Source organism: Mytilus californianus, unplaced genomic scaffold, assembly GCF_021869535.1.
Source record: "Mytilus californianus isolate M0D057914Y unplaced genomic scaffold, xbMytCali1.0.p SCAF_5, whole genome shotgun sequence".
Classification (NCBI taxonomy): domain Eukaryota; kingdom Metazoa; phylum Mollusca; class Bivalvia; order Mytilida; family Mytilidae; genus Mytilus; species Mytilus californianus.
In genome coordinates this window covers 96,979,070-97,001,578 of record NW_026262701.1, presented here as the reverse complement: position 1 = coordinate 97,001,578, position 22,509 = coordinate 96,979,070, and the positions used below count along the sequence as shown (strand labels likewise).

At 33.1% G+C, this 22,509-nt stretch overlaps 1 protein-coding gene across 1 annotated transcript in view; it reads left to right on the top strand.

Moving 5' to 3' along the window:
* Positions 1-22,509, top strand: part of LOC127700331 (uncharacterized) — a 65,405-nt gene that overhangs the window by 2,237 nt on the left and 40,659 nt on the right. The window contains exons 2-10 of the mRNA XM_052203742.1: positions 4,850-4,956; positions 6,171-6,465; positions 9,077-10,351; positions 10,919-11,092; positions 11,720-11,862; positions 13,286-13,390; positions 15,348-15,480; positions 20,736-20,929; positions 21,914-22,087. Coding sequence (XP_052059702.1) covers positions 4,933-4,956; positions 6,171-6,465; positions 9,077-10,351; positions 10,919-11,092; positions 11,720-11,862; positions 13,286-13,390; positions 15,348-15,480; positions 20,736-20,929; positions 21,914-22,087 — 2,517 coding nt within the window. The 5' untranslated portion in view covers positions 4,850-4,932. The remainder of the gene's footprint in view (positions 1-4,849; positions 4,957-6,170; positions 6,466-9,076; positions 10,352-10,918; positions 11,093-11,719; positions 11,863-13,285; positions 13,391-15,347; positions 15,481-20,735; positions 20,930-21,913; positions 22,088-22,509) is intronic.

The window sequence follows — 22,509 nt, the reverse complement described above, 5'->3', positions numbered from 1 at the left end:
TAGGTAGGTCCTGTAATAGAGGCCGTTTGGATGAAAGTCGGGAAATTTAAACTACCTCTGGAAAATGAGTAAATATTGGATAGGGACAGAAATTTTGCCTTGCAACAGACCACTTATGGACTCCTGAAAGATTTGTTGCAATGCTTCTTAACCTGTAGAGAACTGGCACTCTCTCTACACGTCCCATTCTGACCCGACGTGGTTGTGTACTTGTACATCTCGCACAGCTAAACGGACGCCCCACTTTGGTAATGCTTTTACTGTCGGCTGAAAGAGGACCTTAGTGACCATATTTCTATTACCCAGTCCCCCTTAGAGGTAAACAATTTTAGAAAGGTTTGTTATAAATCATGTCAGTACTGACTACTGAGCTGATGATAACCTCGGGGAGTTATCCTATATATTTAATAAACAATGAAATAAATAATCTAAAAGCTTTAATACGATCCTTAAGAAATAATTAAAAAAAAAAAACCCAAACTAAATGGATATACAATATGCGTACACATCACAAAGATAAACTGTCAATTTTAATTCTTTTAATTTCCGATGGAAAGGAAGCTATGCTGGTGCTTTCTTTCAGTGTGACCAAGCATAACATACGCTTGATCAGACTCCTCATCACAGTAGGAGCGTTTGAACATTGTACTTGTTTTGCATTTCTAGAACGATAAAACATATGTTCATCAAGACAAATAGTAAATGAAACATTTAGGATTTATTTTCTCTTAAAAAACACACATTTACCCGCTTTACACAACAATATGTTCATACGTCTCAATTCAACATGTATGTGCTCACATACGGAATGTTAACATCACGAAATATATGTATTAACTGTATGAAATCTATATCCGTTCACTTACACGAAGATTGTTCACATCACGTAGATTTACTGTATGGAATCGACATGAGTATACGTATGTCTGAATCGATACAACGTGCTTACCCTGACGCAGGCATGTTTACATGGGTGTGGACATGTTGGATAACCATGCTGGATCGATCCAAACATACGTAAATCTGGTAAATCTGTGTGGGTTGAATACAATGAACGTGCATGGTGTGGACAGTCTTTATTTGGGTACAGACATGTTTGGTCTATCCAAATATACGTATGCTGGTGTCCATGTGAAATGTACGTGTTAATACAGCTTTATCAAATTGGGTTAATGCATTGGTTTTGTACTTTGAAAAGTACTTTATTTAAACATTTTCATTGTTTTTAAAACGTAAATGCACGAACATTTTACTTTTTTAGCCATAGGAATTTTTTTTTTTTTCACTCGATAAAACATGGACGCACTCGAAAAAAAAAAACACGGACTGCTCTCAAAAAAACACGGACATATAAAAATGAATTTACTCTCCAATATGTCCTTTTCAATGCAATACCAATAATGTTTGTAAAAGTGTCTGTTTATCTTTAGAAGTATATATTGATTCCATGTATGCATTTCCTTCGACATTTGCATTGGTATGTGTATAAAAATGGCTTTACTCTATATTTTGGAATAAAGCATTGTAAGACTAGACTTAAACGTTTTTTAAAACAAAATAATGTAGGATTGATAATATCTTTTTATCACAAATACTTATTAACCTTGTATGGTTTTTTTATGTTAGGTTCTATCGTCTGTTTGTTTACTTTTTTTATTATATTCACTAAAAAAAAACGTAGTCACACACGAAAAAAAAACGATCAAATCACTCAAAAACACACGATCCTAGCCGGACACTATACCTACTGTGACAATGGTTTGTTGTGGGTTGAATCAGTCAACGAAATGGTTCTTTCCGGTAGCTCTCTTGTTTCACTTTACACTGTTGACATACTTTTCCCTTTATCATATATAATAATAATAACAACTAAACATGCTTAGCACATACGTAACCTATCTCCATCTAAGGGTTAAATTAAAGGTCACTTTATTAAGGATTCAAATGAGATTGAATTATTGACTGGCAAGACAACAACCCATCGGCGATGTTTTAGCGCTTATTTTGACATAATTAAACCAAACTGACTGCTAATTGCGAAATAATATTTATAAATTCCGCTTTTCTAAATCGTAGCTTATGCCCCTTTTAAAATAACAACAATCATATGTAAGTTTTGCCAAGACCTCCCACTCAGGAGAATGCACGCTACCACAAGAGCTAGCCTGTAAGCCCAGTCAGTATGTTAACTTTTCAGGATGTCTTTTAGCAGACCGTTCAAAATCCGAGTCAGCTTGTCGGATAATTTACAATGCAGAGTACAGCTATAAATCTCAGCGACAGTTAGACTTAAAAAAAAAGTTATGAAATTGTTGAAAACTAGCAAATTTTTAAAACTAGGACACTGGTGTGTAATCGATATGTTATTATTATTATATATATATGTTTAATCGATTTTGTGACAATAGTGAGATTGTTATTCAGATCACGGTGTGATAAGGAAAGATTACATAAACTTTAAGGTTATTTTCTGCTCTTTGGTCGGGTTGTTGTTTCTTTGACACATTCCCGTTTCCATTCTCTATACTAATCATAGGGCAATAAGTCAATGTTGCCTTTAGATGAAACATGTCTAGTAACTCCATGATAGAGGAGAGAAATAGTGTTATCAAGGAGGATTATTGTCCAGTTTTGATACGTTACACAGTGGTCTAAATGCACATTTTCCTATTTGAAAATACTAGTAAACACAATTCGGCAATGTTAGAAATAACAAATAAAATATATTAAAAGGTAGTATAAAAATTACCAAATTATTTGATAAGAAAACACTTCCAGGCGCATTTATTGAATTGAACTAAGATCTAAGTAATGTATAGTACTTTTTTCACGGTTCCGTTGGTAACCTAAAAATTACGAAGTAAAATACTTAAGTTATCATGATCACATCATGGATCGACGTGAAATATTGATAAACATTGTTATCAGGTCTTCAGTCCACATCTATTCAATGGTATGGAATACTGGACCAATACATTCTGAAATGTAATGATGTTATAGGTAAACAAAACAAGAAATTGCGCGCATTGTCGTGCTCAGCATACCCCTCTCTTAATTCAAAGTATCGGCAAGCAGGAAATAAGTGTCTAACAGATCCGATAAGTGCACGCACGTTACATCGCTATCAATCTGCTGACCATATATGAAGTCATTTCTGCGAAAAGTGTGACGGAAGTATTTGATGAGCGAACGGACAGACCTGGTGAATGCAGCATAGCTGAGTGGGGTATAAAAAGAAACCTACATGCATCAATCCATCAGGTCACAAACATATTTTCCCCCTTCTCTTTACTCTTGTAGAAGTGTAATTCCTCTTGGGCGGGAGGTCGTTGCTTAGATCTCCGACAGGTACAAACCAACGAATTTGTATTTAATTGTGGTTCCTTCTCTGCTTAGAACGCAGTCAAAATTAAACATCAAGTAGGGTGATATTTTGTCTTTAAGTAATTTTTTACTTTTAAATGAGCAACATAGTCAGATTTTAAAAACAAATCTTTGTATATTCATATAACATTTGCATGATGCATAATTACTCTGGATGACATCCACTCATCAATCATCAGCTATTAAGAGACTGTTGTTGAATTTTTAAATAGTTTTTTGTCGAGCCTGCGACTTTTGTCGCAGAAAGCTCGACATAGGGATAATGATCCGGCGGCGGCAGCGGGGGCGGCGGCGTTAACTAACTTCTTAAAAGCTTAATATTTCAGAAGGTAGAAGACCTGGATGCTTCATACTTTGTATATTATAGATGCCTCATGATATGAAGTTTCCGTCTGTCATATGTCCATTGTCCTTGACCTCATTTTCATGGTTCAGTGATTACTTGAAAAAAAAGTTAAGATTTTTTGTAATGTGAATTTCTCTCTTAATATGAGTAATAGGATAACTATATTTGGTATGTGCGTACCTTGCAATGTCCTCATGTCTGTCAGACAGTTTTCACTTGACCTCGACCTCATTTCATGGATCAGTGAACAAGGTTAAATTTTCGTGGTCAAGTCCATATCTGATATACTATAAGCAATAGGTCTACACTATTTGGTGCATGTAATGATTGTAAGGTGTACATGTCCAACTGGCAGGTGTCATCTGACCTTGACCTCATATTCATGGTTCAGTGGTAATAGTTTAGTTTTTGTGTTTTGGGCTGTTTTTCTAATACTGTATGCAATAGGTCAACTATATTTGTTGTATGGAAATATTTTAAGATGTGCATGTCAGTCTGGCAGGTTTTATTTGACCTTGACCTCGTTTTCCCTGTTCATTGCTCAATGTTTAGTTTTTGTGTTTTGGTCTGTTTTTCTTATACTGTATGCAGTAGGTCAACTATATTTGGTGTATGGAAATATTTTACGATGTACATGTCAGTCTGGCAGGTTTTATTTGACCGTGACCTTATTTTCACAGTTCATTGGTCAATGTTAAGCTTTCGTGTTTTGGTCTGTTTTTCTAATACTGTATACAATAGGTCAACTATATTTGATGTATGGAAATATTTTACGATGTACATGGCAGGTTTTTTTTTTACCTTCACCTCATTTTCATGGTTCATTGGTCAATGTTCAGTTTTCCTGGTTAATTTTGTTTCTTAGATACCATAAGTAATAGGTCAACTATATTCTGTGTATGGAATGATTGTATTAAAGGTGTACATGTATTTCCGCCTTAGTTTATCTGACCTTGACCTCATTTTCTTGGATCATAAATGTTAATGTGATACTTGTAGTAAAACTTTATATGTAGGACTATCAACAGAAAATCATCGGTCAGTATAGTTGGCGAGACATTTCAGCGTGTGCACTCTTGTCTTTTTAATTAATAAATAGTTTATTTTCTTTTTCATTAGGGAAAAATGTGACTGTGTATAGGTCTATTCCAAGACTACGAAAATAATTGAGCGGAAAACAATAAAAACTTTACAGAAATAGCATGGGTTCCGGTGGAAGTAGAAAAGTAAGTACACACATCCATTCATGTGTAAAACTACCAAGAACAAGAGTTGCCGTTTTTTTTTTTCTAAAATCATGAAAATTTAATAAAAATTAATTATTTCGAAAGAATTGTTACACAAATTGAAAAATCGTTTTGTAAAGAAGATATGCCAAATCGTTTTACAAAAATCCGCATTATCCAATTCGCTTTAGAAATACGTTTTAATTCGCTTTAATTCGAATTAAACTATCATGGTGTGGACACTTTCTAAATAGTAATTCGGGTTTCAGGTAAGTAACATGTTTGACCAAGTTTGTAGATAATTTCTGTACCAACGTTCAACGTTCGATGTTTCTAAGTGGTCATCTATAATTTGTAAATATATAATTACTTCTGAACCTTTTGTTCCATTCTCATATATGATATTTAGAATTTAACGAAACGTGATAAGATAACATATGTATTTAGCAATACTCATTATAAGAATTTGTAAAATATTTCATTTTCGAGCTTGATGAAACTTCTTTTATTTGAAACAAATCAACCTTACATGCCAATCTGGTCATGACTTTTTATAGATGGTCAAATTTCATAATACATTAAAGCTGTTCGTTCCGCATATAATCACAAAATGCTGATCTTATTACTTCATCTATCAAGGTATTTTTACATATTATAGTATATGTAGTAAATTTTTATTTCGACTAATATTGTCTTACAACAGTGAAATCAATTGCTTTTTATATTGCTGGTGAGTGTTTAGTTTTATGTGTAGCTTGTTGTGTAATGTATTTTCATGGTTCACCACAGGATATTTAAGGGTGGTATTCCTCCGAATTTAAGCACCACCCTTGGATTTCAAGTATCACTCTTGATTTTCTGGCAGAATAAATTTGGAGTTTTCAAATTATGTGAGATACAAGCTTATCTCATATAATCTCAAAACTCCAGGTTTATTTGTTAGGAAATTTAGAGTGATGCTTGAAATCCAAAGGTGGTACTATTTTTATTAAGTACAATCTTGAAAGGCGATATTTTTATTTTAAATGTTATAAAATTACGATAGAATGCATTCATTTGTATACATACATTTATATGCATTCAAGAGCTTTGCAAAAAAGTAATGCATAATGCGTTTTTCAAGGGTTAGAATAATCATTTTATTTGCCTGATTGAAAATTTTTCTTTGGTTATCCCTGCGTGTAAAGAAACATCAAATCAATTTAATGTTTTAGGCTACACCAACCGTTTTAAAGGGATATAGACGAGAGATAAGCAATGTATCGTTGATGAAAGTAAGACAGAAAAAGGTTGTAAGGATCGATGAAGGTGGAGCAGAGACAACATCTAATACAACGTCAACCAACGCCAAAGTAATTGTGTCTTGTACTAGCAAGTTGGAAAATAATCTCTCAAATAATTCGGAGGAGAAAACTGAAACTGAAGATATGGAAGCTTTAAAAAACGTAGTGAAGATGGAAGAATGGAAAACAAAGACGGAAGAGGAAACAAAGACGGTACATGATTCAGGTACAGTAATAGAAAAAGTGAACTTTGATATCTTTTCATTTGCTTTTCTTATCACTTGTTGTCCGTCGTCCGTAGTCGTCGTCGTCGTCATTAACTTTTACAAAAATCTCCTCTAAAACTACTGGGTCAAATTTGTATCTATTTTTAAAAAAGTGTCCGATGACCGCGCTTGCCAACCAACATATCAGACATGACTGAAAATAGAACATAGGGGTAAAATGCAAGTTTTTTTATTGTCTTAAAAAATGTTATAGATAAAGAAAATCTCACCAGGGAGCAACGATGTTCAGAATGATAAGAATTACTTATAGTTCTTTAACTGTCAGACAACTTCTATTGGTGTTGTTGCCCTTAAATGACGAATTCGCACCAGTCTTACGATATGAAAAAAATGTATAAATATTCCTATCGCGCCAATTGCTATTTTTTGAGGAATATCATAATATCATGATAATACATTGAAATATGAAATAAACAGGATCTATTATCGTACAAAGAAGAGTGGAGAAATAAGGTGTGTACTACTATCGCATACGAGTAGTACATTAGTGTGCTACATGTGTAGATTTCTATCATATCTGCTCGATATCAACCCACGGAAGTTAGAGCGCCAATTACTTCGAATGGCTTGTAAAACAATGACACTATAAATGGTATCTGAGAGGCAACCAACGATCATTTGCTTGATGTTGTACAGTTGTAATGAACTGGGTTGTGTAAAGTATTCTCAACAGTTAGATACTGTACACACACTGCCTTGATCAAATTATGCAGTACAAAAACAACAGCCATAAGAAACAAACACAATTTAGAAAAAAGTATTCGTGGTTGAAAAAAAACTAAAATTATTAGCTTTCAAGCAAGTAGAAACTGCCGGTCCTTAAATTGAGTGGAGACTCGTTGTTTAATAAAACAAAATGAAATTAAAAAAAGTCGTATATTATATAGTAATATAATATTTAATTTTGTGCGCAAATGATACTAGATATTTTGCAAACTAGTCACACAAACGTAGCGTTGGCGCAAATGAGTTGCGGGGCTAAAGGACACATTTTTTGTGCAATATAGGATTTCTTTCATTTTTACTACTGCTAATCAATAGTCGCCCCTTAAATTGTCTGAATATAGAAAAAAGTTTAATGGATTTTAGTGAGAATGTCTTTTTTACAATTTATAATAAAATGCAGATCAAATTAAATATTTACTCTAATCGCATTTAATGATTTACAGTTATGTTCTTAACGAGTCTAGGAACGGTCAACAAATAGTTTCGAGATGTTAACTTACTTTGATATGAGCTAGGATCTTATAATGTATAAGTCATATGAAATAGGTTTCTTGAAATTATTGAACCAATTCATGTATATATTCAAGAATTGAATGCTTCTTTTTGTAATTTTATCGGGGTGTAAAAGCGTAGACCGAAGCAAATTTTGTATGTCTCGCGGATTTGCTTCATTCTTAAAATTTGCGCACGATCAACGTTTGTACACCCCTATAAAGTTATAAAAAGAAGCATTCAATTCTAATAACTACATTTTGTATGCTACAACCATGAAATTAAGAGTTATATCAAGCGTTTCGTTTCTATTCGTTCTTTTAACATGCCACAGATGGCACGTGCAATCATCTTGCTTTTGTATTTTATACGGAAATAAAATTTGATATTAGAGTGCCTCGCGTTAGCCAATCAAAATTACGGATTTTAATGAAACTTACGTTTTCTTTCTTTCAGTTTCTAGCGATCCTTCGGAAGTAATTGAAGGTCATTCGCATGTAATGCAATTATACTAACCTCAGTCCGCTATGCACGAATTTTAACATTGATTACGAATCCATAACATTTAATCGACAAAAAGCATATTTCATTCAGTGAAAGCATTCCCCTCGATGCGTGTTTTATTGTCGAGGTTTACCGAACGTGAACTTCATAAAAATCAACACAGAATCATGGAGCACGTCGAAAATAAGTGAGATGATAGTCATACAAAAGAGCGATTTCTATTTTTATGATATATTTTCCTTGCATTTCTATTTGTTTATTGAACTTGTCATTAAAATTGTTAAATGTTTCGGTGTATTAATTTTTTTTTCTTTTAGAATCAAGTAACATTATCAAATTCCACGTTTGTTTACCTTTTCGTCGCGATTTTTTCCTCGCACTTGCGCTGTGCGGTTGCCAAAGTACTAACACAACGATCGGTCTCGTGCGTAAGGTCACTGCATACGGAAAGCTATTAATGACGGGAGACAATAATTCAGTAGCAGTATATTTCTGAAGTATTGATAAGGTAACGGATTTTTTTTTAAAAGAAAGTCCATGTACACGTGTTTTATAGAAAACTTAACCATTCATTATATAAAACATATTCCCTTTTTTTTAATTTGAAGTTTCATATGACTTTAAATCCACGATAGGAATATTTATCCATTTTTTTTTCATATCGTAAGACTGGTGCGATCTCCATTTGATATGTTCCATTCTTAAGGCTTTACCTGAAATTAATTTGTATTAAAAAAGGGAACCCAAGGAATTCAAATAGTTTTAAAACAATGACAATTTAGTAAACGCATATTGTTGTAGAAAATAATTCTTTTTTCCGTTTTTCAGATTTCATTAAAACAATATATTGTTCTACCACGTCAGAGTACCCGTTACACAATTTTGGAAAGATTGATTACAATGTAAATGCATATCATGGAGGACGTACTGCAATGCACTTCGTCTCGACTACGTCTATCTATTACAATACGGAATTGTTTTTGGTACGATCCGGATATGATGGTAATCACGTACAATATGAGCTCCTTTCAAAAATTGTCCCAAGTCCTTCAGTATTTTATGAAGATCAAACGAATAGCTATAAGGTAGACGAAGAAGGAATGCTTATTGCTGATTGTTACCATGGCAATAATCACATCATGCTGTTAACAAACGACAGTAAATATGGCAATCTAAGGAACGGGGTGTGTGTAGAAATACAGGAGAATAACTCATCAGTAGAGTTTCCTTTGAATGTCAATGGAGGGAGAGATGAACGTGGAAGTGGAATTACATTGATACTTTGTAGTGGCGGAAAAGGAGACGAATCCATAAATACGCTGTATTTAATTCTCTCTGAGACAGAAGGTAACAAATTCCACAGTAAAGCAATTTCTGGAGAGGATAAATACGAATTTTCTGTTAATGAAGATGGCTGTCTTTGTGTAAGTGGACCAGCCGGAAGTCGATTTGGTTTATGGCATAACAGAGATAATTTAACAGCAACACCAACGTTAACGTCACATACTTTTGTCAGTCAGACGCAGTGCTTGGATGGAAACGAAGCCTTACCACTAGTGGAAAACGTCACAGAACATGCTGCAATAGTAGTCCTATGCTCAAACAGTAACGGAATGGAAGATTCTACGGTTTCCAGTGTTTATCATTTAGTGATAAAAGATGGAAATCTTGTTGCGACAAATGAAATATCTGGTTGTCATGGTACCAATTACAAAAAATCGGACTTATGGAATTTCGAAGTTGTTGGTGGTTGTTTGCTGGCTTCTGGACCTACTGGACCTTGTAGATATGGGGTTTTATCCAATATAATAGCATCTAAGGAAGAATTACAGAAATCATGCAAACAAGATTTCTGTCTAGCAACAGGCGAATCAACAAAAACAAAGGGGGGTATAGAAGTGACCTTAGAAGAAATAAAAGGGCATGTCAACAAACCTTCAGAGATTTGTGTAATGTTAGACCATAAAATAATTCAACTGATTCCCATTGATGAACTTTCACAGCAAAATGGATCGTATTCATTCAAGTATTTATGGAAAAAAGATGAGGGAGATGTAGGGCACTACCTGGTACGAGTATTTGCTATCAGGAAACATGTCAGAAGTATGTATGATTACAACTCAATTTATCAAAATGTACGTTTGAGAATACTGAAAGTATCTGTGCGTAAGCTACGCCTTTCATCAACTCATTTTTGTTTCAATTCTGTCTTCGATTTTGAATTCTTTCCTTGTCTTTGTCTATAAAGAAAGATAACTTTCGAAATTGACTTATGTAAGAGTGGAATGCATAAGTGGTTAAAATAAAAATAAAGGATATTACGGTTCTTGAAATATTGTCAATTTAATATTCAAAAGGACCGAAAAGTCACTAGTGTCGGTACTTAAACTCAATAGAACAATATAAAGATAAATTTTGACACGTTGTCTCCTATCTCTTTAGTATTACACATTTTATAAAGAGGTTCTCTAGATTTACACGTGCTGCATAGTTTTCACATTAAGAAACACATTGAAACTTTAGTATTAAACATTTTATAAATAGGTTCAATAAATATCCACGTGCTATACAGTTTTCACTTTAAGACTTTCATATATGAATGAGGCCGGACAAACAATACCCTTCGAGATATTAACTACACATACACATTTTGCGATTATTTTTTTTAAGGTGGTGAGGATATTTACATAGAACTAACAGATTCTCCACGTTCTCTGATTAGACAGAAACCGGGAGTTATTTACGCAGTGAACGTCGCAAGCCCAGTTTACCAAGACATGAATGACATTGTATATTCAAGTGAATTTTCATTGTTTGCCAATTTCGACCCGACTTTTGAAATAGGTGAGAAATCATGATCCACTTATACTTTTCAGAATGTATTTTATTGATGACTAATGGTTATGAATATGATCAGCATGTACTTAAATATACGCGAAATTTGATTATTGTTTAATGGAATTTGCCGTCACTTATGCATATTTTTTCAGGTCTGGGTAACTGCCTGATACTGTACGTACTCGATCGGTATATAAATGGTTATGAATAAGAGATAATAAGTTAAAAATCTTAAGCATCATCGGCAAAATGCTGTGAAAAGACTCGGAGATATATTAAAAGACATCATGCTAAGCCTATGTCAAATTGTCTATTTAAAAATGCATGACCAATGGCAAATAAATCTTTACACACTGTGCCTATGAGAATTTAGGAGGCGTTATAATCAGTACATGTATTAAGATTTACAAGCAAGAGTTTGTGTATATTACCTATGAACAACAGACACTAACAAGAGAATATAAACAATGCATGCTACGGACCATGATATAGATAAGACAAATTAAAATAAGTATCAAAGGTATAAGGTAATTTTCATATTAAAAAAAAACATATCTAAATAACTATTTGTTTGTCGTATTTTCCTCTTTTTTTGATACATTATACATTATTCGATCTACCTTATTTTACCAGGTACCCAATGGAAAGCTGCAGGGTTGCCTAAGCATATGGCAAATCTTCCTGCTTCTCTATTAAAGACAAATGACGGGTTTCTATACACTAGAGCAAGAAGAGCTGAACAATATAATGAGTTTGACCACAGGTTTACTTACAAGGTATTATAATAAAACATACAAGAAATTTTTGACCACACAGTTTGTACGATATAAGATGCACTGAATGTATGGCATGTATGTGTTTACTTACAATATGTGTATAATAAAACAAAGAGGAATTTTACAACATGTTCACTTACAAGATGTGTATAAATAAATAAAGAGGAATTTGACAACAGGTTTACCAAAATACCTGTACCAAGTCAGGAATATGACAGTTGTTATCCATTCGTTTGATGTGTTTGAGCTTTTGATTTTGCCATTTGCTTAGGGACTTTTCGTTTAGAATTTTCCTCGAAGTTCTGTATTTTTGCTATCTTATTTTTTACAAGATTTGTATAATAAAACAAAGAGGACTTTGACCACAGATTAACTGACAATGTTTGTATAATAAACAAACAGGGATCTGACCGCAGGTTTACTTACAAGATTTGTTTAATAAAACAAAAAAGAAGATTTGACCACAGGTTTACTTACAAGCCTTTCAGTGTATGTTTACTTGTTTTGTTAATATTTCTTTTTGATCGAGTTAAGCCATTTCAATTGATATTTTATAGTGTGTCTTTCTATGGTGTAATGTTATACCACTGTTTCAGGTTAGGGTGAAGGTTGGCGCCTGTTAAAACGTTTAAACCCGCTGCATTTGTTTGCACCTGTTGTTCAGTGGTTGTAGTTTGTTGATGTGGTTCATAAGTGTTTCTCGTTTCTCGTTTTTTATATAGATTAGACCGATGGTTTTCCTTTTTGAATGGTTTTACACTAGTCATTTTTGGGGCCCTTTATAGCTTGATGTTCGGTGTGAGCCTAAACTCCGTGTTGAAGGCTGTACTTTGACCTATAATGGTTTACGTTTTACAAATTGTGACCTGGATGGAGAGTTGTCTCATTGGCACTCATACCACATCTTCTTATATCTATCTTCTTGTATTGTATGAAAAAATGGATTTGACCAGAGGTTTACTTACAAGATTTGTATAATAAAACGAAGAGGTATTTTACCAGATGGTGGTTTTCTTACAAGATTTGTATAATAAAACAAAAAGGACATTGACCACAGGTTTACTCACAAGTTTTGCATATGTAAACAAGAGGTATTTGAACACAGATTTGCTTACAATGTGTGTATAATAACAAAGAGGGATTTTAGCACATAATATCCATATTCTGGTACAAATGATTTCAAAAGTATATTTTTTTTGGTTAAACCTCCCTTTCAATGACAGTAATTCCAACAGTGGTAACTTAAATTGACAGAGCAGACCATACTGACAAAGTTTCCGTTTTTATTCAAGCTCTGAGAGGAAACAAAATGAATTTATTGGTTGTAGATGGAATATGAACAATTTCCTTTACTATTGAACCTCATTTATTAAGAACTCTACATATCATATCGATTCTATCAATTTTTTACTGAAAACTTCAGATAAACGACTTACCAAATGGGACATTCAAACTAAGATTGCACCTGACACAGCCAACAATTCATTTAGTAATAAATGGGAACGATGTTAATGATGAAGTACACCAGGTAAGTAACCAGGTTGTGTTGATCAGTTCGTTCAATCAATAAGACCTCTTAATTAATAGTGTAGTATGAACTTTTTGTATCTAATAATGGCATGAATGTTTCTTCATAGGCTACCTGTCCTTCTAAGGAAACATATATTTTTTTCTCTTTCACAAAAAATGTAGTTGTAACTGTCTGGATTTTTTGAAACACTATGTCTTTTCCCTTTGTACTTGTTTCACTTGAAAGGTACAAATGTTGATGAAAAATACACCACAAAACTCATATTGACATTTCGCCGCGGTATAGCCTTCTCAGGCTGGTTCGGCGTAAAGCAAAAATCAATCAACCAATCAATCAATTTGAAATTGGGTATTGAACAAGCTTAATCAGTTACTGCGATTAGATTGGTGCTTAGTGTATTTTGTCTTTTTTATTGTTATTATGTGCCAATCTGAGGAATACAGTTCTTTTAAATATTTTTTGTATAATTTTGTCAAATGATGTACTGTTACTCAGGTGATGGAGGAGGGTTGAGAGCTGAAACACATGTTTTATTCCGTCCAATTTATATGTAAGCCTGTCTAAAGTCAGGAGCCTGTGGTCCAGAAGTTGTCGTGAGTTGCTATCTGTCATAATTGTCTTTTGTTTGACGTTATTACTGGAACCAAGCTGTTGGTTTATCCCTCTTGAATCAAATTTTGTTTTACCGGAGCCTTTTGAAGATTATTGTTCCGTATCGGCTTTGCCCATTATTGAAGCTGTACGGTGACCATTAGTTATTTTATATTATTGTTCTTTGGTCTTTGATGGACAGTTGTCTACTTAGCAAACATACCTCGTCTCCTTATTTTTAAACTGGTAAGACATACTATTATTATTTCATAACTGAAAATAACTTGATGAAATTGCTGTTTTCAAACTATAAGCAGCTAAGGGGTCAAACATTGCATGTTTACATATATAAATTCAAAGTAATGCATCAAGCACAATACAGTGTCGACAGTCCCTTTTTTATATACACTCCTCCCGTGTTGTAATTGTTTGCTGTCGTGTTGTAATTGTTTGCTGTCGTGTTGTAATTGTTTGCATCATGTTTTTTAGCGCCGTTCAGCGTAAAGCTTAGTTTTTTGCCATTAGTATGCTTGATGTTGTGATTAATATGATATTAGATGTACTGCAATGGCAAGGCAACCAAGCAACAGTAAGAGATATGGTTCTGAAGAATAAACAATGTCTAAAGATTGGTTTGCCAAGCTCTTAATCACCTCACAATCTAGAAAATCTATGGGAAGGAGATTATCAAAGACTCATTAACACCAGTTTCCGTAAAAAAGAGAAAAAAAAATAATATCTGATACCAATGACTGGCACGGTTTTACATATTCTAACATAAATATCTTGTATTGTGGTCAACATCGTCTGAAAACCTATCCAAAGATAATTAGTGAAAATTATTAAGTTCATCATCAAAATAACATCATTACTAATCAATATGTCGAAATCTTGTTGATATTTGTTTTATTTTTTTTTTCAATTGTTCGTGATAATTACTAAAATTAAATTTCATAGATTTTAATGATCGCGATGACACCTTTAGCTACTTCATATTCACTATCTTGTTAAACAGCGAAAATGTAAAATTACTCTTTTCATTTTGTTAGAATAATTGAATTTGATAACTCTACCTTTTCGCCCTCCATCAATAATAAAATAATATAATGTATAGCTAACACATCTATAGGAGTAATTAAAAAAATGCTATATTCAATTAAAAACACAAGTTTCTAAAATAATTAAAACAGTGACTAAATTATTTTGATAACATTTGGAATGTATATAATTAGACCACTCTCTCGGCGAATTTAAGGGGGAAACTATTTTAAATTAGTTTTAAGTGTCCTATAATTTGTATCAAAAATAGTATGCAGTAGAAAAAATGATATACGTTGTATACTTTAAATTGTTATAATTACAGAAAATTAAAGATAGTATGGAAGCAGGAGACTTAAAAAGCACTACAGCTTATTATGTCGACATTAACGTGGAGATAACAGAGAACTGTCTATTAATACATAGTCAGAGTGGATCAGATGTCTATGCGAATTCCGGTAGGTGTCTCTAAAACTTAAATTCGTTATAAATTATGCACTGCTTAAGGTACTTAGGCATGCAAGGGGACATTCAAAACTAAAGACCGAAAAATGCAACACAACACAAATCCCACCAAGTACTTTGGTGATCTCAAGTGTTCACGAAGAGTAAGCAGATCATGTTCCACATGCAACAACCATCAACAATGTTAACGAGGTTATAATTTGTTATTCTTTTAGTTTAGTCTTTTCTAATTTTATTTGTCAGTGGCATTATATTTCAATTAATTTAATTGATTTTTACTTTTGATTTTCCCCTTGGTAAGTGGTGGTATTTTTTTTTATCCTTCACTTATAAGTTTACAAGACTATCTTGAAGTAAGAGTCGTTCCTTGTTAATTTTACCCGTTTCGGTTTTCTTGTGATAAAATGCTCGTCTGGGATGCAGCGACTCGTGGGTCAGATAAGCAGTGTCAAAACAACGACGTCTTTAAAAAGGGTTCTTACTACTTCTAAATGTGCACTCTGCTTTAATGAATATGAGAAAACATCTATTTTCCTGGGTACCATTATTCACAGATTGAGAAAAACGTGCATTTTCGTGGATGTTTGATTTCGTGGTTTTGCCAAAGTCTACAAACAATCACATAGCAAACTTGCAATTTGTTGAACATTTGAATTCGTAGTTCACTTGTACCCCCAAAATTCACGAAAATTGGTATCCAACGAATAAATATGAACCCACAGTAGACCAAGAATCAGCATGTGTCCAGTTAGATGACATGTCTTTCTGGTTACCGATATTTTGTGCTCATAATTAAAATTCCGACTCAAAGGGTAAATTTTGTACAAGGTAGTAGATCTTCATAACACATTAAAGCGGTATTGACCTGAATATGAATGTAATATTTACTGTTTGGTGGATTGATGAATAGATGGATGAATGTTTAACGTTCAGTGGTATATAACATGAATTTTCAGAACCAGAATTTTATAATATGATATGAATATTAATCATACGTTGTACTACACCGACACGCTAAGTCAGATGTTTAACATGCTAGTTCACAAGGTCAGTCCAAACGAAGACATGCCACCCTACCCGGACACATTATTCTGAGCCGACAGACTTTGCTTATACTCATAAATGCCGCGCGCCTAGCGGAGAAGCATTCAAGTCTGATCTGATCCGGTTGGGGTTTGAATTCCTGACCTCCTGCAATCGAAGCGAGCACGCTACTACTAGACCACCGAGGTGGTATATACTGTTGAAACTTTAACAACTATCAGTCAGCTCGTCGTTGTAATTTTCAACAACTATTTTATATAATCACTGACCTTACAGAAAAAAATGGACAACAGTTTAAACTTATGTTTTTAATAAACTATAAGTGAAATTTATATAAAAATTCCTTTGAAATTCAAAGTTCCGAATTTAAATATATGAAAGCTTACAATATTGAATTAGAAATAGGTCCATAATGTCCATTTTTACAAATGAATAAAAATGATAACATTTTTGTCATATTGTATAAGTGTTTTGTGTAGTATCACTTAACTCGTTTAAGATTTTTTCTTTTATGCAATAAAGTTCCGATAATATCAGAAAAAGCTCTGTCGGTCTAGTATTTATTAAGAGAAAAGTGCATTATATAATGTGATCGAAGAAAAATAATTTAAAAATTTCAAGATACACGTGTTATTTTGTTTAGTACATGTACATTTAAACTGTGTACGACCTTGTTTTTGATCCAACTAGACGAGAAATCACAGAAAATGAGATGGATGAAGATGAATATTGGCAGAATTCCATTCTGAAAAAAAAAATTGTCTTGGATTCAACATTTTTTTATTAGTTGTTTATATCATGGTTATTGGCTTGGAACTTCCAGTAAATGCAAATACTCACAGATCGATTCTTTGTGTCTTTGGTGTTTATGTAATTTGATCAACAGGAGGGTTGGGAGCCCGCAAACATTGAAACCACGCTATATTTTGTATTTGCCTGTATTGAGGGCATACGATACAGTTTCGATTCCACGGTGAATTTTTGACGAAAATTTGCAAACAAGCTATTTTTCACGTAAGCAATTTAAAAGTTTGAGAGATAAATTGGGTTGAAAATTTTAGACATTTACTCAAAATTTCGTTTTTTTCGGGACATTTCTATCCTTTGGATAGATATACCTATTTTTTTTTGTTTCAAAAGATAAACACAAGCTTAGCTGATTTTTTGGAAAATCGTCTTTACATAAGTATGCTCTGATTTTGTAAAACAATTCTTTGGAAATAATTATTTTTTTATCAATGTTTCAGGATTTTAGAAAAAAAACAGCAATTTTTGCTGTATATTTATCTGATTTAAACAAATTTCACCGGTGATTTTTTCATAACAAATGGTGCAAATAATAGTCATATGTCATTAAACCTTATGTCATTTTAAAAAAGAGGGGTCTTTGAACTCGATTTCAAATTAAATGAGTCTGAATGATAAAAAATAAGTCGAAAAATGCATCTTTACCCGGTATGTCACAGTTTGACGTCGCGAAAAATAGCATTCTATGTTAGCAACGTCATTATCTCCCCTGTAACTGTATCGTATGCCCTTAAGGTAGATGGGGTGTCTAAATTATAATCCATAGAATTTTTTAATAATTTGCCAAAATGTAGTTTATATCATGCTCTTTAAAAAAAAATAATAAAAAGAATGGGTCACGGGGCTTATTTTCACGCTACAGGTTGTGCAAAATTGACAGATTTTGTATAGATTATGCATGGAAAACCCAATTTTCTGCCATAAAACGAAAACTACACCATAGAATTTTGAGATAAAATATGAGAAGATAGCTCTAATAGTATGCTTTCAGATAAGAAAAAGAAAAAATGGGGTCACGGGACCCGTTTTCTTGCTACATAATAAAATAGGTAATTTCCTAACACATTCTATTGTAAAAGTAACTTTATCTGAATTATCTGCCCTTACATTTGAGTTGCCTCCCCTTATGTGGCAAAGTTGGAAAAAATAGAATCAAACAAAAGTATTCTGTTTTTCTGTAAAATACAACCATAAATATGATAAAATATGTCATTTTCTCTATTGAAATGAAAATTCTTACACATGAATTACCTACTACTCTCAAAATTTGCACCTTTTATTAAAGATCTAGACCGATTGTTTTCTTGTATTTCAAAATCCAAGATGGAGGAAGACACCCTATCTACCTTAAGTCTAGATTCTGTAATGCAGTAGCTGCATGTCGTTTGTTACTGTATATCATATTTGTTTTCTGTTTATTGTTTTGAACATAAATCAGCCCGTTGGTTTTCTCATTTGAATTTCTTTACCTTTAATTTTGTCGGAGCCTTTAATTGCTTGCTAAGATGCATAGGTTTTGTTAATTGTTGAAGGCCGTACGGCGACCTAAATTTAACGTCATTTGGTCTCGGGGTGATAGTTGTCTCATTGGAAATCATACCTCATCTTCTTATTATATATAACTATGTGCTTTCTTAGGTCCTTTTGTATTCCGAATAAAACTACTTTTAAAGAACATTGCTATTGAAATGCATTAAAATATAACCCTCGCGATCTCTTTATTCATGCGTGTTCTATAATAATGATAACTTTAACGATAATACATTACATTTACTGTAGACAACTTATTTTTTTCGAGCGATGTATTTTCGCGAGTAGAAGATCAACGTTAAAATGTGAAACTCAGATCTACTCGTATGGGAACAAAACAACTTAAGGAAGCGGCGACAATATATTGCCTTAAAATAGGATAGAATGAGTTAAACGCGAAAAAAAAGTATTAGCGAAAATATGTTTTTTTAACAGTATCTCAATAGTTGTGTATAATGTCTTTTTATTTTGATCGTTACTTTTCCATTATACACGACAGGAATCACAGAACTGAACCATGTCGAACATGAAAAAACCATGACACTACTGAACCAAACCATGACACCGAAATTTATCTTAAATTGTGTGCAAATGTAGCTCTTTTTTTTCGGAATAATTGACGGCAGGTTTATATCATAACGAAATATGTGATGTAACAGACAGTAAACACATCACTTTTCTTTATGCATTATAAACGAATAACAACTTTTAAATTGTGACATACGGAAGCATTATTCAAATTATAACTATATGATAAAAATTTTAATGTACTAATATATAAGCCATAAACAAAGATACTTACCAGCTTGAATTTATGTTCAGAATTTCCTTTAGCGAAAAATCCGAATGTTTATGTTGTGTCATTGTTTGTCATTAAAAACACTTAACACAATGTTTGTCATTAAAAACACTTAACACAATCATGTCCAACTTAACCAAACTATGACAAAATCACTGAACTTAACGCTCCTCGATATGACGACCTTACTACCTGTGATAACAAGCATTATTATGACGCTAACGTTATAAGACAAATTTGATTTTGTTTTTATCTAAGCAGATTTTTTAAGATTGATTCTTCTACACAACCTTTTTGGAATTTTCGGTTATTAATGCTTTTCACCTTCATAATAATTGATTTGGCTTCGAAACTGTTTTAATTCGAGCGCCACTGGTAATTTGTTTGTATACGAAACTTGGTCTTGCGTTCCAAATGAAACGCCTGGTATCTTAGATGAGATTTTTGTTTTAACACTGTTTTAAAAGAGAGGCGAAAGATACCAAAGGTGAATTCATAAAAGTAAAACATAAAAAATAACGCCATTGAAAAAAACGAAAAAAGGACCAAAACATACAAACAACAGTACACAAAACACAGCATAGACAAACTAAAGACTGAGCAACACGAACCCCACTGAAAACTGGGTATGATTGCTAAAGGGTAAAAAGAGCCTATGGCATGCAAACAATGTCGTTTCACTCGATGTATTTATTTTTGAAATATTTTACCTTTTATTATTCGGTTCCGTTTGAACTTTATGCCAGGTATAAAACTGAATTTTGCCAGGTATAGTTGCAAAGTTGAATTAAGATTTAAAGGTTTGAATATAAAATGTCGTAATTAACTAGTGACCATGTACGGGTTGATAAATACTTCCCTGGCTTCTTCCACAATGTCTTGTATGTCCTAGTTTGATCTCGCTATAAATGATATGCATATTAAACTAATGAGATAAACAAACAAAACATTTAAAAATTCTTTTACGAGGTTCTGTTGGACTTCATATGATGACAAAGCCATAGAAAAACATCCAAAACCGTTAAATTATAAGACCGATTAAACGGTCAATATGCTTTTTCGTTGCAGACTACTTGTGTGCCTTTGCATTACTTGACAAGTCCTATAAAGACAAAGCAATTGCCGTGAGTCAGATTAAAGAAGAAGATCAAGAAAAACATAGATTGGCAGATAAAGCACTTCCAATGAATATTACTGTTACCAGAAAAGAGATAACAGTTGTTGGATGGTCTCCAAATCTACTCAAGAATGCAAGTGGTGAGGTATGGTATCTTTAATGAGATTTCACAACCACTGGGTCAATGCCACTGCTGGTGGACGTTTTGTCCACGAGAGTATCACCAGCCCATAAATCAGCACTTTTGTGTTGACAGGAAATATTATTGATATGATCACTTTTTTTTATAAATTTGCTAATCATAAAATCTGGAATTATTTCGAAACACTAAGGTATAAATGCCGTAGTCGTCTTCGGTTCAGCTGTTTGGAGTAATTGCTCTTCAACTGTTTTGATTTGAGCGCCATTATTATTTTAGTATTTTGGTCAGATTTTAATGCAGGTAAAATTATTTTGCTGGGTAAGGATTTGGCTCATACCTAATATTTTCAAAAAACTATGTATAGAATTGCCGTTTCGGTCAAATACGTCAATTGAAATGCAATTGGTTTATGGCGTCACAGTGATATCACAGCTGACTCGTTCAAACTGAAGTGTCCAGTTCCATTTTCAAGCAAACTAACCATATTTAACTAGGATTGAAGAATTTTACCATTTTTCCATTTTCAGGGACAAAATAGTTGTTTTTAGAAATTTTTTGTTCTCCCAAATTTTGCTCTATTTATGTTTATTTTGAAGATTTACGGAACCATATACATCCCCCCAAAAAAAACATAAACATTTGAAAACACTTTATAAATTTCATGCGCCTGAGGCGCTTTTCTGGTTCAGGAACGCTCAAAGCCGAATATTTTGAAGCCGTAAAAGAACTAGAGCAGTTGAAACAATTGAAAAGCTATATGACCAAAAGACAATCTAAAGATAATAGCCGAAACAAATAAGTTGTAATTGATTTTTGATCAAACCAACCACTCACTTTTAATGGAACCTTTTGAAGTTCCAGTGACTGGATGGCTACTTCCGTTTATTCCCTTTACTTTGAAATGCATTGTTTCATATATAAATGGTACAACATTCATCATGTGCATGGAGCAACCAAAGCAACGAATATTTTTCTTTTCTTGTATAGAACAAAGATATGAAACACTGGAACACATCAGGAGACATAAGAGTATGTGATGCATCTGGATATGGGACTGAGGCTTGCTTTAAAACGTCGCATATGTGGTCTGGCAAATATCAAGAAGTAAATCTACTTGATCACTTTGCAGCAGAATACTTAGATAAGGCACCTGATATACAGGTAGGGCGTTTTCGTTTGGTAGATATATTTTGGTAGCTGTTTCAGTTTCAGACATTCCATCCTTCGATTGACACGTCACTGATATATCTCCTGACCTAAATACTGATGACGGTTGTCTACTTGAGATTTTGAGTTTTGTATTTTCAGTTGCCAGTTTTATGCAAAAAAACAAGAAATTTAAAGCCGGTTTGGAACTGATCTGATACTTTTAATTTTTGTACTTTCATAATTCATTTAGTAACCAGTATTTATGTTAAAAGCATGTAGGGTATATGTAAGTAAGACCACAATGATTGTATCCGATTAGGCTAATTCAGAAAAAATATCAAATATCAATGAAATACAAAAGAATATAAGGTCTATGACTAAGGGTTGCGTTTTCAATTGCCATTTCAATTTTTATCCAACCGCCCATTAAAATA